Source organism: Eutrema salsugineum, unplaced genomic scaffold (genome assembly GCF_000478725.1).
Source record: "Eutrema salsugineum unplaced genomic scaffold, Eutsalg1_0 scaffold_7, whole genome shotgun sequence".
Classification (NCBI taxonomy): Eukaryota; Viridiplantae; Streptophyta; class Magnoliopsida; order Brassicales; family Brassicaceae; genus Eutrema; species Eutrema salsugineum.
Window position 1 is genome coordinate 10412995 of NW_006256486.1, and position 20963 is coordinate 10433957.

A 20963-nucleotide genomic window follows, 5' to 3' on the forward strand; every position below is an offset into this window, starting at 1 on the left:
AATTCCCTAGAAGACTGTACACCAAAGGCGGTGAGCCAGCCCCGGATAAAAGCATCGGCTATTATGCTGATGATTATAGACTGGTACCTGCACTACGGTCAGCTCTACAAGAGGATGAATGGGAAGAGATATACGAGTCACCGTTGAGTGTCTTTTTAAAGTTCCACGACTTGGATTTTGGTTGGGCTTCTAGGCTGGTGCACCACATGCTGACCTTTCAGATAGTTTGCAAGCAGAGTTACGAGATATGGAGCCTGATTGGTACCACTCCAGTTCGGTTTTAACTGCATGAGTTTGAGGAGATCACCGGACTCAATGGCGGGTGCGTGGATGACTTGACTGTAACTGATCTTGAGTTTTTCGATGACATGGTGCATTTTGGGAGCTAATGGGGGTCGACGTCGAGTCGGGCCCAAGCACAATCGAAATTATTGAAGCCTATTCCAACTGCTCATCATGGTCTCGGGATGATAGGCTGCGGTTGGAATATCTTGGGATCTACGCTGGTTTCATAGTGGCAACGAGACCAGGCTTATCCACAAATGTCAACCATGCCAGACTAATGATGGATCTCGAAGGTTTTAAAGAGTTACCATGGGGAAGAATTGCTTTTCAGCATCTGATCAAGTCTGTTAAGGAGAAAGATCTCAGCAAAAACATTCATATAGAAGGATTTGTGCAAGCTCTTCAAGTGTGGGTGTACTATGCTCTGCCGGATTTTGCTGCTGAATTTGGCGAACCATTGCTAAATGATCCAACACCTCTTATGCTGGCTTACAAAGGATCAAGAGGACGAAAGAACGTCAAAGCCAACATGCTAAAACAGGTACTGTATTAGTCTAGTCATTCTCATTTAGAAGTCTTGTTCCGTAGTAGACTTCTATGTAGTAATGAATTTAGGAGTAGACTTCATGTGTAGACTTCTATATAAAATCTTGTTAGAAGAAGACTTCAGTTGTAGACTTCAGTAGTAGACTTCAATGATAGACTTCATACGTAGTTTTTCCAGGCTTCATATGGCTAGAAATTCATTTACTTATTGTGTTTTTCCAGGCTCGCATACAGTGCTGTGTGGCTAAGGACTTGTCGGATATATTTCCAGTTTGGGATGATGAGGAACAGGATCCGGATATTGTCAAGATTGTCAATGCAATCCATGACCCCCATTTCAAGTTCTAAAAAAACCACTGGCCTTTGGAAGGTGTTCTGGGTGCACACATCGTCAAGGCAGAAGCAGGAAAGAGGAGCCTTCCCTCAGATGAATCAAGTCGCAAGAGAACCTTCACAGCCTCTGCCTCTGCCGCCTCTTTCGTTGGTGATGAAGGGGTCGGATTTGTCGCTACTATGAAAGCGCACTTCGACCAATGCTTCAAAAGCCTTTCAACCAAGATGCTGAATGGTTTTGGTAGCTGTGAAAAGCAGATCAAACTTCTCACCGACAAGGTTGAATCTGTAGAGCACGCGGTAGAGGAGTTGACTACAGGGTCGACGAAGCACACTGAGGAAGAGGTTAAGGACAATGTTCAGTCAACCCAGCAGCAGGTCACTGGATCCAAGAAGCATGAAGGGGTTAGTACCAAAAACCCTCCGCCTATACAAAAACATTTCATGCGAACAAGATCATCAAAAGATAGGAACACTTAATACTAATGTCATTTGAATTCGAACATGTTTAATAGTGCTATGTACCATGTGAGATTATTTACTTATGTTTTAAAAACTACTTGTTTACAATTTTCAGACTATGATAAAACATGTTACTAAATTATAGCAATGGTATTGTCATTTGTATATTCATGCTTGTTTGTGACAATAAAATGCAGAGTAATTCAGAGAAAAAAGATGCTCCGATGAAAGATAATGTCAACGTTGGTGCGAGTGAGAGTGTTAACGCCCCCGGGGATGCAAAAGGAAAGAAGGCTGCCATGAAGGAAAAAGAGGCCCCCGAGCCTAGCTTTTGTGAAATTGACCCGAAGATGTGTGATATTAACTTCGACACAATTGCACTAGCCAAAAATGCCAAAGCCAGAGCAGCAGCTCAGATAGTTGCCCAAGCAATGAGTGCCAGAAACCAACAGTTGGCTGCGACACAGAATAGTCATTTCTTAGGAAATAGCACCGCAAAGGCGATCATTCCAACGTCGGCATCTCACTCCGGCCGTGTCCGTGGATATGATCCTTTCGATACAACCGGTGTCAGGGCGAATCATACGACTCTAATGAACTTTGTGAAAGCAAACCCGTAAGTAGACTTCTATACTTATGTAAGTAGAATTCCTCATATTATTATTTTCCTGTCTGACTTTTTCACTTATACAGTGCTTATCCAAGACGTCCAGAAAACTCTTCGATCGACTGGTATTACATTCTCCGGACACCGAAGAAATGGCTAGCTGATACGGTTAGTGTTTTACTAGTTCATATTAGACTTCATAGTTAGACTTCATACGTAGACATAATATGTAGACTTCTTTAGTAGACTTCGTTTGCAGACTTCACTCATGTCTTATTTTCATCAATGTGCAGTACATGAAAGCTTATATTAACGTACTCAGGCTGCGATTATCCAAGCATCCGGAATGGTTTGTATCTGACTGGATTTGCTTCCTCAACTCCATGTTTGCTACGTTTTGGAGGCGTGACTACAATGACTTTATAAACTCTGAGCCGAATGAAGATGGTTCTGGCAAACTTCTACCACCTGGAGCGTATTCGTATTACACTGGCGAATTACCTATCTACTGCCAGACTAAAAAGACGTGGGCCTATGAAGTCGACCATTTGTACTCAATGTTGCACATCAGGGGGGACCATTGGGTTGCTATCTGGGTTTCATTTGTGATGAGGCATATCACAATATGGGATAGTCATGCGGGAACCAAACATGCATCTGACGCCCAAATTGACGAAGATGTGGAGCCTCTCGCTGTTATGATACCCTACCTTCTTCAGACATGTGCACCTGATGGAGACAAGTGGACATTCCCCTGCACGCCGCTCACACATTCGCGAGTACCAGGTACGGAGATACCTCAAAACATTCAGAGTGGTGATTGCGGAGTCTACTGCCTGAAGTACATCGAGTGTCATGCTTTGGATTTGCCATTTCCTCCGCAACTTTGTGATAAAAACATTCGACAAATCAGGAAGAAAATGGCTGCAGAGATCTTTGACGAAATAGGTGCTAGGGGCCATGATAAGCTAGATGCAACCGGGCTGGATGTCTATGATAGAAAAGCTTAGGGTATCCGTATTTAAAACTAACTTTGATTTTTATGGCAACTTTTGGGCTACTTGCATAAATGACCTTCAATGTGATTACATGTCATTTTTGCAATTGGTAGATGATAGGTGTGGAAGTTTTTTGGCCACCTATCGTATAATTAAAATGCCAAATATGTTGTATTTTCGTTTAGGATATTCTCGAGTTTGTCACCATATGAGTCGACAAGGTTTTCATCATCCATCCAGTGCTGGTTTGGCAGATTCATACAAGCACAACTCCTTGATTGTGCCTTAGCAAAAACATGGAAGACCGGTTCGTGAAACTCGTCAGGCTTCTTATAAGTGGTCGGAAACCTGTTGATGTGCTGCATAGTCTTCCTCATATTCGTTGCCTCTGCCGGAAGTAGACCATGAATGTGGTTAAATACATCATGGCTGCCATCCATGGTTAAAGAGAACATAACCATGGAGTAAGTAGCCACGAGGCATCCTCCATTTGATGACACCTTTATTAAATCAAACCCTGCTTGGATGCTGTCTTCATAGAAGATTAGAGAAACGTCTCGTAGGCATTGCGCTGTAGGATTTCTACACTCCAAACAGCGCCAAAAGAATGCGTCAACCCTCCCATGTTGATCCCAGACCCATGGAATGGTCAAAGTTATTAAATCAACGGTTCTTAAAAAACCCTCTTCATTAGAAATCTCATTTAGATGTTTGGAGAAAACCCTTGCTTTACAGAGCGCAGCGTAGGAACGAGATGTGATTTTTAAGAGGATATCCCACAGAATGTCGGAAGGGAGAGAGTTGAAGTTTATCAGGTTCGACATCTTCTAAGGGTCTGGAATGAAACTATAATTTGTCTAAACCCGAGAATTTATAAGCAGAAATACCGTAGAAAAACAGGTACAATGGTTATACGCACTGTTAAAGTCGTTAAAGCAGTTACTTAAATGAGTTCGTTTCAAACCCTAACCGTAAACAAAATATCACATACATAGTAGACTTCGACAATAGACTTCCATAGTAGACTTCTTGACAACAATAGCAGCTTTGTCCTCCTATTTCGGAGCCTTCTTGATATTGTCCTTGTGAATCTTCGACGTCTAAGTGAGAGACATAAAGTTTAGTAAATAAAACTGTTAATATTGTATAGGACATTATTAGATGAGTTTAGCTCAACTTACACAATTCGGTAGGGTATGACCAGGTTGCTTGCATTGTGAGCAGCTGTATAGTTTGTGCAGCTTCCTTGGCTTGTTGCTTTTCCGTCTAGCAATTTCTAGCCATGATTGCCATCGAGACTTCTTCCGTCTGCCTGGTTTGCGGCGAACGTCTGGTGGCAGACATATTGATAGGTTGACTCCTTGGACCTCTGAAATTTGGGGATATATGTTGGCAGAGTAAGCAGCAAACAAGTAGTTTTTCGAGTAAGTCGGACATACAAGGGAATCCACAGCTATCCCACCGGCTAATGCAGCTGCAATAGCATGTGAACATGGGATCTTCTCGATGTAAAACACACCATATTCACACATTCCATGTTCCAAATCAACAATACAATTCCTGGTTCCTCCTTTCACATAGTATCTCCAAGTGTCAATTCGGTCCACCTCCATTGCATCTGCATAATGTCCACGAATCGCCAGCAAATACTCCACTCCCTGAGTATTATGTGTTGTGGGACTCAAAGCATCCTCTCTGCGTTTTAAAAACCACCGACCGAGCTTCTCTCGTATGAAATCCAAGAGGAATGAAATGGGATAGCCCAGGCCTTCTTAAGTGCAGCATTTATAGACTCTGCGACATTGCTAGTCTTAATATTGTATCTGTCTCCAACAAAATGAACTCGGGACCAAAGGGAGACATCGGCTTCTTTCAAATAGTCAGCAAGGTCAGGCTTGATCTGTCTCAGCTCCGCCATGTACCGGTTGTAATCATAGAGGTTGTAAGCATAAGCCACACGTTTTACCAAGTACAGCAACTGCTTCCCCCTAAACTTTGTTACTATGTTATGTTGTAGATGGTAGAAGCATATCCCTCGTTTTGCCCATGGGAAAACAGTTTGACAAGTTTTCTTAATAGAAAGATGGCTGTCAGAAACTATCACCAAAGGATAACCATCTGAGACACATTCACCAGTTTAGAAAAAAACCATTCTCATGAAGCATCATCTTCACCATCAACAATTCCAAAGGCCAAAGGAAAAATCTGAAAGTTTCCATCTTGTGCGGTGGCAACCAACAAAGTACCTTCGTATTTTTCTGTTAGATGACATCCATCAACAACAATAACTCTTCTCATGTACTGAAAACTGGCAATCGATGATCCAAATGCGAGAAATAGATATTTGAATTTGTTATTCGAATCTACATGAAGAGCTGATACAGTTCCCGGATTGGCTTTGTTCACTGAATGTAGGTAAGCTGGGAGACTCGCATATCCATCTTCAGCTGTTCCCCTGACCAATTATTGGGCATATATCAAAGATCTGTATGAAGTAGTGTAATCCATCTTGATGCCAAACATATGCTTCATTGAAACCCTGACATGTTCTGGTGTAAGTCCATCAATGATGCCCAAATGGCTTATAAACAGCTTGCCAATATACTTAGGAGTAGACTTCCCACGCTGAGCCATTCGATGGGCTATTGAACATGTGTGGTCTTTCACATATTTTGTCACCCAAAAAGTGGATGCATCATTCTTAACGATCGCTCTTTTTATCCAAGCACATCCTTCCACTCGACATTTAGCCACAAACAGGGTTTTGGTAGACTTCTCTGTTTTAAAAGCAAATTTTAACATTATTGCAGTCAATCTAACCTCTGATAACAACTTCTCCTTTGTAAGGAAACTTGCCCTAACATATATATTATCAGACCATGACATGGGCATGCTTCCTGTTTCACCATATCTGTTTCTGACATTTTCAATACAGACTTCATCTTCATCATCATCTTCATCTTTCACTTTACCATAGACACTGTAATCTTCTCCGTCAGAGTAAGCTGCATCGTCGACATCTTCTCCATCCTCGTTCACATCAGAACTGTCTGCCTCATCATCGGTAGAATGTTCTGAATTTTCCTCAGACTCCTCACTTAAATCTTCATCTGATCCGTCCTGGTTCTCCTCAGTATCCATCTCCACTCGAATGGACACATAAAGACGTACCATATGCACTCTGCTTAACGCAATCAAGCTACAAAATGCCATGAATTCTCCTCAATCTTTCACTCCCCGTACACAACTGGAATTTGAGCCATTCTCTGAAAAAATAACCATATAAACCATATTAGCAAAAACTGCATACAGACTTTTTGTATCAAGAGTAGACTTCTCCCGAAAAGAACATTAGTAGACTACAGGACGAAGTCTACTTTGATAAGCTAAGTAGCTTAAGAATCAAAACTTCTGATTCAACAATAAATATCGAATGAAATGAAATGAAATTCACTGGGTAGTTCAATCACTTACTAAGAAGCAATTCTAATCCAAAAATTTTGAAAAATACTTTATAAATTTGCCTAAAATGCGTTTTAAAAAAATGCCAAAAAGTAGACTTCTACAGCAGACTTCAAATGTAGACTGAAGGAGAAGTCTACTTTTTCATAGAGAAGTCTACTAATGAAGTCTACTAAAAAACAGGTCATTTTTGCAATAGACCAATCTGTTGACTTTTACTTCAGTAGACTTCAGAAGTAGACTTCCGTCTAAAAAGGTTACTTTAGCATTTAACCGATGCATTGACTAACAAAGTAGACTTATATTGCAGACTTCATGTAAGAGTAGACTTCTCCGACAGTATACTTTTGAAGTCTACTTTTTTAATAGAAGTCTACGAAAAAAATATGTTATTTTTGCAATTGAATTTTTTGAATAGACTTCACAATGAAGTCTACTCAAAAAGGATTCCTTCTAAGTTTGACCGAAAAATATAAGTAGACTTCACAAAGAAGTCTATAGTTTGTAGAAGTCTACTGAAGTTTTTCGGAATTTTTTTTAATTTTTTAATTTTTAAAAAACAGTAGTCAAACACTAAAATGACCAATACGTTTTTGGTCAAACTACAAAAGTAACTTTAAGGTAGACTTTTTATGCAGACGTAAACAGTAGACTTCATACGGAAGTCTAAATCCAAAAGTCAAAATACGGTCAACTACAAAAATAATCTCTTTTCTTTAGTAGACTTCTTGAGCCTTCAAACGAAGTCTACTAAGTTTTTTTTTTTGTTTTCAAAGGATGTCGAATAGACTTCTCGTGAAGTTTAACGAAGTCTACATTAAGAAGTCAATTGCAAAAATAACCTTATGTTGACTAGTAGACTTCCGTATACTTCACGAGAAGTCTACTTTTGCGATATAAAAACTGAAATGTGGAGAAATTGAAGTGCGGTGATTACCTTTAAAAAAATTGAGCTTGCATAAGTTTCTCTTAAGCACCCAGAACTAAGGATTTCTCTGAAAATAAACAACCCAGGTGTCGAGTAACCAGAAATCACCGAAAATGCATGGCCCGACGCATTGTAACGTAGCCCAGATGTTTTGAAGAAGAAATTATGAAATAATGAGCAAGGTTATGAGTGAATGAGCTCAGATATTTACTTATTACAGTTTTAAAATTGGTTGAGAAGCATTTATTCCTATTTCGTGGTTGTTCATGGTGGTTGAAGGAATTGAAGAATATGGCATTTTCATAAATAAATGGTCCTTAGGAGGACCAAGGAGACTTTACCCAAATTAAAGAAAAATCGAAATACTAGATGTATAATGGCATTTTTGTTAATAGTTTAGGTGGGAAAGATAAAATTGTGAGAAAATGGCAAAAGTTGGATAGAGAAAAAAAAAAGAGGTTAGTTTAGTGTTTGACTTTGAAATATAGGTTAAATCTGAAACTCTCCCAAAGTTAAAAAAGAATATATCTGAAATTATCTAAAACTTCATAAATATACTGAAAATTTTTGATATTTTCCAAAGTTTTTTAAAATACTCATCTTGAGTTTGTTAAATAATTTTAGCTACCCAAATTTCTGGTATTGTTTCTTTATCGAGAACACTTTGTGTAATGTTTACACAGAACCCATGGACCGTACTCTTCTCCAATCTGGGTGTGACTCACGTCTCGAATGAATTCAAGGACAAATTCAAAGAAATTTTGGCCGTCAGTTGGAATGGTTTGTGGATTGCGAACCACTAGAGCTGCGGAACCGAATAAGATAGCAATTACAACCCAAGAAGATTCTATCCCTTTATAGTGATTTCTAGTCTCGATTTCTGAAATGAAATCGGCATTCTAAGAAATTTATTATCGCCACCTAATTGATAAACAAATGTATAGATAAATAAAAATAACAAAAAAAACAAATGAATATTTTAAACAAACAATCAGTAATTAGACCTCAAAAATTATATAACACACCAAACTAAAACATTAACAGGAAAATAGAGATACTAGGACTATTAAAACAAAAAAACACAAAAAAAAATTGAAAATACCAGAACTATTAGAAGTACCTTAATGATTTTAGCTTGTTTGTTTATAACTCCTTACTTTCTTCAAGTTTTAAGATAATCTTCTACATCTTCTTATCATTAAATAAGATACAATCTTTTTGCTAAAAAAAGCATCTAAAAATAAGATACCGTCACCAGATTAGATTTAGCAAATCAACAAAAAGTAAACATATAGACTTAAGCGTTGAACAAAAGAAAAAACAGAATAAAAGTTAAGCTATATAGGAATAACCTTTTGAATTTACGTAACATTAAAGACAACGGGTTTAGAACATTAGGTTTACGGTTTACCATATTAGACCAAAACAACAATGAACAAACCATTCGAGAAACCATAACGACTCTCTTCTACTTTTCGTTAGACCAAAACACAATAAGATAAATCAAGATACTAAATATTTCAAATAAGATAATGGACACATCCCTATATAGTAACCCAATTAAGCATTAGCTATTAAACTAAGTGGCTATTATGGTTATGATTAAAAAATTATGTGTTCATTTTGCATGATCTTGGTCGTTGTTTCTCCAAACACTGGGATTATTTTTTCTTATCTTATGTGTCGAACCGATGGGTCTTTTTGTTAATATTATTGATAGGAAATATTTAAACTATCCGAAGTTTGCATACATAGTTTTTTTTTTTTGAATGAATGTTAAATTTATTCAAACAAAAAAAAACAATGTTTTCAACATCAAAGATGCGAGCAGTTTTTAAGTAAAGTTACATCAAAATTAAACACTTCTCTAGCTTTAAACTAAGCTCTCAGAGCCAAGCCAGAGCCGACCTACCATTACCAATCTCTACTCGCATAAAAGTTGCAGCTTTCTGGCGAGATCGCAGAATCTCCTTCCACATCCAAGATCCCGGCGAAGAGTTTGTAGGCTGCGGTGTTAGCCAAAGAGACTCTTGTCGCATCAGATTAGCCCTTGTCCATTGAACCCATAGTGAATTCGCAGTAGCAAGTCTCCACGCCAACTTCAAAACACTAACGTCATTAGCTTCCCAAATAATCTTTAGACCCAGACCACCTTTGATTCGAGGCTTACAAACATCCCGCCATGCTATCTTGGCTTTCCTCGGGTTGAGATCAGGACCCGACCACAAGAACGCTTGACAAAGCCATTCTATTTCCCCAACACAACCATGTGGCAATCGGAATGCTGAAATCTAGAAATTAGTGGTACTCGCTATAACCGATGAAAGAAGGTGCAATCTCCCGGCAAAAGACAGTGTTCGAGCTGTCCAAGAGTTCATTCTGGTCTTGATTCTGTCTATGAGAGGTTCATAATCAAGTGTCCTCATCTTCTTCGTCAATAGAGGTAAGCCCAAATCCCGCACTGGAAAAGTCCCAAATTCAAATGTGAATCTTTGCGAAACAGTTGTTTTACCCATCTCCGAAACTCCTGCGAGGTAGCAAGTAGATTTCTCTACACTGATATTTAACCCTGATATTTTTGAGAAATCCTCAAACACTTCAACAATCCCCTCTATTGAACTCAACGAACCATCTGAAAAAACCATTAAGTCATCAGCAAAACAAAGGTGTACCAGGCTAATATTTGCACACTTCAGGTGATACCCAGATCTCCGATTCAGAGCAGCCTTATCGAGCAGTTTGGAGAGTACGTTCATACAGACAACAAACAGATAAGGAGGCATAGAACATCCTTGTCGCAAACCCCTTGAACTCCCAAAATAACCAGCTAGCTCACCATTCATTTGGACCGAAAAAGAGGCCGTTGTGATACAAAGCCTTATACAGTGAAAAAATTCCGATGGAACATTCAGTGCTTCTAAAGTGTTTAGCAAAAAAACCCATTGCACCGAGTCAAACGCAGATAGGTCTGAAATCTTTCATGTGCGTTGCCCCTTCTTTGTTTGGAATAAGAGCAAGGATCGTCGAATTAACACCTTTCAACAAGAACCCTTTTCTGAAAAAAGACTGAATTCCCACCACAAAATCAGCTCATAAAACCAACCAGCTCTCCTTGAAGAATTCTACCGTATAACCACTGGACCCGGCGATTTGTTAGAAGTCATTGCAAAAAGAACAGCCTTTACTTCCTCAGCCGTCACAAGCCGTAATAGATTCATACAATCTTCCGAAGTGCATTGAAACCCAATCAGCTCGCGCAAATCATTAACCCTCGTGTCTACCAGGTCCTCCGGGACAAAGTTAAGAAACTCAGAAAAGTGGTTGACCGCCACCTCCTTGATTTCATTTGTACCCGTGATTACTACTCCATTCTGCTCCAACTCACGAATTCCATTCCTCGCTTTCCTTGTTTGAACCACTCGATGAAAAATTCTATTGTTTCTGTCACCAACATTTAGCCAATGTAGCTTTGCTTTCTGAGCCAGAAAGCTTTCCTCCAAATTCGCATTTCTCTCCCACCGAGCTAATGCCTCTGTTTCTTCATGTTGATGAAATGCAGAGGGATCATTTAAAGTCTGTTCTTGCTTTGCACAAAGGATCTCATAGTCTTCCTTAATACGTTGAGATATATCACTCAAAAGGTCGCGTGATATTGTGCGAGCAATAGGTTTCAGCAGCTTTAATTTTTTCGAGAGACGGAACAGAGCAGAAGTCAAGTCGAAAAGAGGAACTGTGTTATCCCAGTAATCTTTTAGAGCCTCCTTGAACTTAGGCGTAGATGCGATCACATTCGTAAACTTGAGAGGTTTTTTTGGTCTAGCAGCTCCCACATCGACATAGAATCTACACCGGAGATGATCCGAACAGCCACCAGCTTCGAACACACAATATGAACTACAAAAATGATCAAGCCAAGCATCATTTACCAGGAGTCTATCTAGCTTTTTACAGATCAAACCTTCTGATCTCTTGTTACACCACGTGAGCAGGGGACCATGTGATCCCATGTCACTAAGTCCACATATCCGAACCAAAGTCTGAAAATCCTCCATGCCACTCGAGATTACCGTACCAGAGTCTGCACCAGATCAGCTCTTGACAAAATCTCAATAAAGTCCCCCATCACCATCCATTTCATTCCCCTTATATTGGAGATTGAGAAAAACTTTGAAGTTCACTCCACAAAACTTTCCTCTCCTCCATAAAATTAGACCCATAGACAAAGGAGCATAAAAATTCATCCACTCCTTGCAACTTAACCAGAACAGTTATCATCTAACTAGTTTTGAGAACCGGAGTGACTCGAACTGAATCCTGCCAACCCACCCAAATTCTTCCCAATCGATGGTGCTCGTAATTGCACATTGAAGACCAATTCGGAAACACCTTCTCTAGAATACCATCTGCTTTGTTTTTCCACCTCGAGTTTCTATTATACCCCCAAATAGAAAATCATTCTCTCTACACCAACTTCTCATAATCTTATGTTTCTTTTTTTTGTTAAAACCCCTCAAATTCCAGAAGAAACCTGTCATTATTGGGATGGTTTGGTTTGACGAGACTTAGTTCTCTTGCCCGTATTCTTTGCAGTCGAGGCAATTACCGGTGTAACAAATCGGTGAGTAGTCTTAGATCCTCTCAGAAGTGAGACTCTTCCACCTGCAGTTGTTGTATTAGCTTCTTTCCCTTGGTTCAAACGCCACCGCTGCCCAAGACTTTCCCGACATATCCGCATCCACCCCCTGATCACTCTTATTCACAGAGTCCCCGCTGATAACAGGAACTGACTCCATCTGACTCTCCGAACCATCCTTCTCCGGAACTACATCCTCTGACCACGATCGAACCACTTCAACCTCCGTTTCAGGAACCTGAGATGAACCCATTGACAAAACCTCCACAATTTCCAAACCCTTACTCGACAACTCCTCTCCGCTGCAGAAACACCTCCTTCAACCATCTTCACCGCATCCAAACCTCCTGAAGGCGGAGCACCCTGATCCGGCGCCGCCATCGGCCTTGCTTGGCCTGAAATCTCCAGAAACCCTAATTCTCTAATCGCCAAGTTGATCGCCCTCCCTGCTGACGTGGCCTCCTACACGGTTTTTCTTTTCATAGGTAAATGCGTAAAGCTAGAGTAATAAAATCGGGTTCGGTTTATTAAATTATCATAAACCACAAAAATTTAGAACGGCATATTTCAAGAATCAGTCAAAAAAGTTACACATAAGATGTTGAATTAAAGAAAAGGGTACAAACATCATTCCGCAGTCAAAATTCGTTGAGAATGTGATACGTTAGCAAATCACTACACAATTAAGTATATAGAGAAAGCCCAGAGCATAAATCTAGTTTGTCCAGTGCTGGGAAAATGGCCAAAACTGACCTAAAATATGTTTAAATGTTTGATTTATACCTAAAGTTTGCGATTGATCAAACACATAATGATATAAAAAGTCAAATTTCATACCTATAGTTTTTCTTTTGTGCTTGTCCATACATTGGCCGTCATATAGTTAACGCTTTATTAAGATTTGTCGACGTGGATGCCATGTCTGCAACAATATTTTTTGGTGGTAACTTCTAGAATTTGCAAAATTAGACAAAACAACACCATTTTGTCACTATGATTTGCAAGAATAATACTTCCTACAAAATCAATTAGGCAACTACCATTGATAAACAGTCAATTGGGTAAATGACAATATTCAACAGTCTAAAAGGTAGGGAAAATATGAAAAACCCTTTGCTCTCGTATATGACTACATGTACTAGAAACACATAATAAAAGCATTTGAAAGCAATAAAAACATAGAAAAAGTATTTCAAAATGACCCATAAAAGTTGTCAAAATACGGTGTTATCAACTCCCCCAGACTTAAACCTTTGTTTGTCCTCAAACAAAGCAGAGGTCCAATCTGGTGAAATGAAAACAAAAATAGGAAATGCACAAATCTCAGAGACATGAACTCCTAAACTATGACCATAGATCGTATATCAGTTCACAACTTAGTCTAGAAAAATTTTACCAAGGCACAAAAGATACTAGTCCACTTTTTCTGTCATGCTAAACCTAAACAATCTAATAGTCAACTAGCTCTCTACATTCATTAAGTGCAAAAGTGAATTCTCATTAAAGACATCATTCAGGGTAGACGGCGTTTGGTATTAAAGGCTGTTTAAGTGGTGGAGTTAAAGTGTTTCGGGTTACCTGAAGAATCTGGAGGATGCAAGAGAGAGTGGATCTGTTAATGTACGCAACTTTCAGTCACTTCTTCTTGCCAAATGTTGTTGCATAATCCTTCCTCCTTTGTTGTGAACAGTTGTTCCCCCAGACTAAGATTTTTTCGGGAATCAGAAAGATGATCTCCAAAACTCCAAATAATCGAACTAAGGCTTGCCTCGAGGATAAAATCGATCCTCTTAGATTTTTATTTCCATTCCTTTCTTATTTTTTCTTTTCTTTTTCAGATTTTTTTTTAGAGGGAAAATAACCTTTTTGTGAGAGAGAGAGAGAGAGAGAGAGAGAGAGAGTCTAAGGGACGAAAATGTACCAATGTTTGGTTATTTTCCTGAGGCAAGCTAAGTTTTCTCCTTTGTTAAATCCTTCCAGTAAAGTTTCCGGCAAAATCGCAGTTCTTCGTCTTAGTGACAGAAAACTACGTCATTCCTCTTTCTCTCCGACGTTTTTGCACATATCTACATATAAGACAATGGAAAACAAGAGTGCATGTGGTTCGAAAGAGGTTTGGTTAAGGTGGGGAACTAGCTAAAGATGAACTAGTCATTCAGGATCAACAGAGAGTGGTAAAAAGGATAAAGGAGTCCTGAATGTATGATTCGTTTCCCTGATCTAATGCTTTAATGAGAAAATTAATTCATTGTTAAGTCCAAATAAAACAGAGCTAGTGTATTCATTCATATAAATCGAAATCATTCAAATTCCTCTGGGAGCTAGTCCTAAATTGCAAATGAGCATGTCACTAGAAACAGTCTAAAAGCACATAGTCAACTATCATTGATTCATGTTCACCATTCCCTTTAAAACGTATTTTTTTTTGAAAACCATTTTTTGAAAAACTTTAAAGAAAATGCAGAAAGTGTAGATAATGCAAGACTCATGAAAGAAAAGTGGTTAGAAAGAGATGCAATCCTCCCTTAGACTTAAATCACATTGTCCTCAGTGTGAAAGAATTCGAGATTGGATGAGAAAAATGCATAGATATATCAAAATAGGTAAGCTAAAGGGGACTTACCTGGATCTGGGATGCTGACGGAGACGAACCGGATCAATTCGAGAAGATGCAGGAAGGTGGTAAATGGTGATGGGAAGTGGTGGAAAGTGGTGGATGAGGTGAAATGGGACCTGGAGAGGTGGAATGGGTGAGAATTGATTCGCTGGAAGTTATCTCCTAGTTTCTACTACAATAGAAAAACTTGAGATTGTAGTACAAAAGATTCGAAATCCAGAGGACCAGTGTTACACTATGACTCTACGAGGGTTGAAATAAATTTAAAACGAAAATGGTTGTTGGGGGTTGTAATGTAACACGCAAGAGAATGTAATTAACGATTTAAAATGCAAATCTCGAACTCAAACATGAATGCATACCGATCAATTGTTGTGGTATCGACAACTTTTCAAACGCCCTATATTCTAAACTATCGTTTGAATGTAGAATACACAGACAAGCGTTAACAAGCGGGTTTGATAAGTTCACGATTCGCCTTAACATCAATTGTCGTTGGCTAAGACCATCTCCAACCCTACTGCAAATTTCACTGCAAAATAGAGTTTGGAGCAAGATTATCTCCAACCCTACTCCAAATCTCACTCCAAAATGGAGTAAAAAATGGAATTACTCTATATATGGAGCAAAAAATAGAGTTTCTCCATTTTTTTAGTCATAACTCCATTTTGAAGTAAAAATGAAGCTTACATTGGAGTAAAATACAACTCCATTTTGGAGTTACTCCAAAATAGAGAAAAATATGGAGTCATACATTGGAGATGCTCTAAGGACGAATCGCTCACCAAAGTTTATTTTAGAAACCTATTACACTTTTGATGAACAGGCTAACCTAAAAATCGCAGATTAAGTGATCAGTTCAACCTAAGCATTAAGAAAAACTATGGTGAAGACTATCTGATTAAGCCATATTTGCATTTAATCACTAACTCATTGAAATCCTTTGAACACCCTAATCTAGCTAAGAGATCTAATCAGACATGGCGAAAAGAGAAACAGCAAAATATCAAAAAGAATTCATGAATAAAAATTAGAGATAACAAAGGGTTCAGAATTCTTCTCAAGTGTTGCAGGAATTCGTCTCTCAAATCTTACAACCAAAACTCTCACAAGGTCAAGAAAATGTAAAGAAAGCATAAATGAAAAAGATGTCTATTTCTGAGGCGGCTCTGGTCTTTTTTATTCTCTTCTTGCATCCCAGAACTAGGTAAAAATTGTTTTCCTTATTTTTCTCCAAGTGGTTGGAGTAGGTGCTCCACAAAAGGAGTTAGTCGGGAGCAGGTCCCCCGAACCTAGAAGTGGTACTTCTGCGCGTGAATTGGCCTCTTTTGCTCAGCTTCAACTCCTGTTTGCTCCAGAAACTCCAGTTGTTCCAATCCTCGCCTAAGGCCTCCTAGATACCTGAACCGACCTGAAAAAGACTCCAAAGACTCCCAAAAAGATCAGTAAACACGGGTCAGAACGAGTCAAAATAGCCGCCTATCAAGAATGGGTCAGAGGTCGTTTGAACGACCATTGGCCGCGGTCTGAGCTCACGCGACCGCGGGTGGCGCATACATGGCCGCGGTCACAAAGACGCAACCGAGGTTGATGTAGGCTTGGCCGCGGTCTGAACTCATGCAACCGCGGCCAAGCCTACATCAAGAATGGTTCAGAGGTAGTTTGAACAACCATTGGTCGCGGTCCGAGCTCACGCGACCGCGGGTGGCGCATACTTGGCCGTGGTCACAAAGATGCGACCAAGGTTGATGTAGGCTTGGCTGCGGTCTGAACTCATGCGACCGCGGGAGCTTAAATGCGGCATGTTACTGCTTTATCTTGGTTACTGCTGGGCCGAGCAGTTAGGAACCATCCTTCTTTTTGGTTTTTTTTTTGTTTTTCGATATTTGGCTTTTTTTATTTATAAGAAACAACTGAAACTAAGAAAAATAAAAAGATCAATAGAAAAAGAAAGAAAAATCTTAAAGAAAAAATACCTAAATGGGTTGCCTCTCATTAAGCGTTTTTGGTTTGAGTCGTTTAGCTCGACTTGGTGTAGGAAGTGGTTTAGTCCAATGAAGAAGACCTTGTCCTAAAACAAATCTTTTTTGAAATTTCCTTGTTCTGCTTAGCAAGTTCTTCGGCATCCAAAGTTCTGCTTCAAACACTTCTGATGCAGGACGTTTTCCTGCATTGCTGTTGTACGGGACAGCTTCCGTAAAGACATCTTTGTCGATATTAGCAAACAAAATCCTCCTGTTTGGCCAGTCCATGATGGCTCCGAAAGTTGCTAAAAATGACCATCCGGGAATCATTGGATGTGTTACGTCCTTGGTCTTGACAATGTAGAAGTCGACAGGAACTAAACAATCTCCTATCCTTAAAGGAATGTTAATCGCTACTCCTTTAGGTGTTGCTCTAGAATCATCAGCTAAACTGATTCTCGTCTTAGTCCTGCGCAGGTGCTTAATACCAAGTCTCAAAGCAATTGCCTTGGACATCATGTTGCGACAAGCTCCAGAATCACAAAGCACATTGTTAAACATTTCACCTCTAATCGAACAAGAGATGAGAAACTAACTTTGACCTTTGATTTTGTGAAGTGTTCAAACAGGTCTACCTCTTCTAGCATGATTGAACAAATCTTTTATTTCAGGAATGCATTCCTTGCTCTCACAGAAGTAGTGGCCGATCATGAAGTCTTTGCAGGCTTTGGCGAAGGTGATTCTTTCTGGCAAGCTTCGAACTACATCATTGAACTCATCAAGCTTCTCTTTATTGATCTTGTTTGTGTAGTAGCTGAATTATTCAGGTGTTTGGAGGTGGATTGAGTAAACTGCAGCATCAGGTGATGTCCTGGGAAAAGATAGGCATCTGGCTCTCCCAAAGTAAGTTCGGATGTCTTCTTTTGTTTTCTTGTTGTATCTAAAGAAAACTTGCAAACAGCCAAACCCCCACACATCATAGAAACCTTTATAAAGAGGGATTGTCTTCACAAATTTGTTGAACTCGACGAGTTTCTCTCTTGAAATTGGTGTTCCTTGTTCCACCAAACCATCTGGGTTACCCCCTTCTATGAACAAACGATAGTCTTCGTCTTCAAAGTATTGTCCTTTGTATTCATCTTCATAAGCTAAAGCTATGTTGCAAAGTAGTACCTCTTCTTCTTCTTTAGATGGCTTAGAGATGATGGCGTATACTGTTTGCTCGAGAAAAGGAATTCTGACCATCCCAGCAGATGTATCAAATGAACATTGGCATGTAAGAGTAGAGGAAGGCTGAGGTGAATCTGGCTGACAGTTGGCCACGAGTAGGTTAGACGCGACCGCGGTAGAGTGCTAGTGGCCATGGATGGAGGCTGCACAACCGTGGGTGGAGGACTGTTTGCCGCGGTCGCGGGATGTGAGACCGTGGGTGAAAGACTGACGTGGTTTGGTTGTTTCATCTTCTTCTTTGCCTTCTAAGTGGTTTCCTGGGTGTTCCCGCTCTGTGTGCTCTTCCCTTGGGTCAAAATCATTGTTGGGAAGTGTTAAACCATTCACTTCATGCCCTTGCATAAGCTTTCGACCTTTGCTTGACTTCGTCAAGAGCATAGACTAGTTTGTCTACGGTTGAGTCTATCTCTTCTGCTTTATCTTGAACCTTGTGTACTCCATCCTATAATTCTTCCACATAGGAGTAAGTCTAGTTGTTGTGATCATTGATAGTCTCTTCTGATTCATCATGTTTGATCTCCACTGTGCGAATGCTGCCATTGGCTCTGCGAATGTTGACTCTATTCTCTCCAACTTATTCTTCAACTTCGTTTATCCTCTTATGGATAAACAAAGTAGTGTTCACTTGAGTTTTGATGGACTTGATCGGAGTTGATAAATATTCGAACTTCGTATCAAAGTGAATAAACATACTATCAATCCTCTCATGAAGGGCGCCTTTAGAGACAGCTTGAGCTTCGATGAACTGCTTCGATGAACTGGTCGATTACTGATCTGGACGTTCTCATCCTGCTGGAGGATTTGGTGAGGTAGGCGATGAACAGGTGGTCTAGGGTTTACCATCGGAGGCGTGTAAGGGTCGTTTAGGAATGCTTGGTGGTTTGGATCGGTGTTCTGAACAAAGTTGAAGAGGTCGCATATGTATTGCTCTTCTCTGTGTTTGGTGGCTTGAGGAGTGTTGTAAAAACTTCCCTCGTAGTAGGGATTTCGATTTGTAGGTCCATTGCTACGAGAACTGAAACAAAAAGAACCAAAAACAAAAATAAGTGGAAAAAGGGGTTCTAGAGTCGATTTACCGACTTTTCTTAGGGGTTTTGCAGAAAAGGAAATGTGTGCTTTCCCCGGCTTGATGTGGTCAAGGGTGTGATGTGTCAAGTTTTACCCTAATAAGAATCAATAAGTCGCAAGTGCACAGCTGATCGATTGTAGTACTTAGGGATCAAATCCAAAGGGAAGGATGTTCTTTCCAGCAAAAGCCTTCGAAAAAAATACAAAGTAAGGGAGTCTAGAACTAGGTGATTTTAAAAGGGGTTTTGGGGGGTTTCTTTAAAACGCTAAAACTAATCTAAACGGTAAAATACAGGAATTAAAAATGACCTAATAACTAAACCTAATAAAATTGACTAAAAACAAGGAAAACGACTAGACCTAAATAGCATGTATGAAAATCGACTGGAATAAGAAAATAACCTAATGACTAAATCCTGTATGAAAATCGGTGAAAAACTTATAAGTACGAGACGCTGGGTTTTCAGGGAAATTCTCTCCGTGTGATGAACGATTCAAAACATTGCTAACAAGTAAATTAAAAGATCCTAGCTAAAACTTTTAGAACTCAAGTTATGAACGTATGAATATGCAACTGTCGTGATCATAACCAACTATCTCTCATAACCTTAACCAGTAGGTTTCCATTCTGGTCCTGGAAGGGAAAAGATGCAAGCTTTCTTAAGACTCGTCAACATTCACAGTTCGCCCATAGGTAGGTTTCCACTCCTATGGTTGATCTGCTTTTATCAAACTAGATCTGGCGGATGAATACTTTCGCAACACCAATGACCTAGATCAGATTCTAGTTCATGACGCTACTCCCATACATTAAGAATAAATTTAGAAGAAAGATAGCTAATGGAATCCTCATCGAACATGTATAGCCCCCATCGAAAATCCCTTAAACCCAACAATAAAACTACTCAAACATGATTAAAGAAAGCAAAAACATTTTATTGAAAAGCTGTATTGAAATCGATATGGTAAAAGCACAAAAAGGGTTCAAGAGATAGATCTCTATCTCCTTAAACATAAAACTAAGAAAATGAAAGAAAAAAAAAAGTTGTAAAGAAGAGTTGTATCTCTGTCTCCCTTCTTTAGGGCTCCTAAAATCATGTATTTATAGTGTTTAAGTCATTTATGGGCGTTACTTAGGGTTACTCCAAATAAGAGGATCATCTTGGGCTTTAAAATGGGCTTCTAGGTCGGACAGGCCAATCTCCACTATCGGGAAGGACGGGACCAATGCGAATTGGGTGTTAGCCGCGGGTAGAAATGTTTGCCGGCTGATTTACGGGACATCTTGCTCTTCGCATAACTTTTGATTGAACTGTGGGATTGTCATGCTGTAAAATGTGCTGGAAAGCTGGTAGTTCCATATTTAAAGTATCCAAATTTGAGCTGGATCAGACGGTGAGAAGATTTTCATTTGAGGGTGAACTTCTGACTGTTTAACTCTGAGCTAAAATCTGGTATCTATCCATTTTGTTAAGCTTTTTCCTAAGTTTCCTGAAAAGTGTCTTGAAACTTCAAGTACTAGGAAAACATTGAAAGAAATAAAAACATAGAAAAAGTATTTCAAAACAATCCATAAAAGTGGTCAAAATATGGTGTTATCACTTACCTCTCTCTCTCTCTCTCTCTCTCTCTCTCTCTCTCTATCTCTCTGTCTCTCTCTCTCTCTCTCTCTCTCTCTCTCTCTCTCTCTCTCTCTCTCTCTCTCTCTCTCTCTCTCTCTCTCTCTCTCTCTCTCTCTCTCTCGTCAATCTCTTTTCACAATCCTGAATCTTTCTATTTCTTCACAAGGGTTTCTTCCTAGCGATGGATGCCAGCTGCCAGGATGAGAAA

The 20963-nt window shown here is 39.5% G+C and overlaps 2 protein-coding genes across 2 annotated transcripts; one reads left to right on the forward strand and one right to left on the reverse strand.

The window, feature by feature from the left end:
* The first annotated feature begins 388 nt into the window (after positions 1-388).
* On the forward strand, positions 389-3243 carry LOC18010821. Its single transcript, XM_024150812.1, has 6 exons — positions 389-826; positions 1054-1143; positions 1228-1569; positions 1824-2242; positions 2320-2401; positions 2527-3243. The coding sequence occupies exons 1-6, from the start codon at positions 389-391 to the stop codon at positions 3241-3243; spliced, it is 2088 nt and encodes a 695-aa protein (XP_024006580.1).
* Positions 3244-4286: 1043 nt separating this feature from the next.
* On the reverse strand, positions 4287-6372 carry LOC18010822. The gene is made up of 5 exons (XM_024150813.1): positions 6110-6372; positions 5478-5686; positions 4949-5349; positions 4413-4889; positions 4287-4331 (listed from the first exon to the last, which is right to left on the reverse strand). Exons 1-5 carry the CDS (start codon positions 6370-6372, stop codon positions 4287-4289), a joined length of 1395 nt encoding a protein of 464 aa, XP_024006581.1.
* Between the last annotated feature and the right edge of the window lie 14591 nt (positions 6373-20963).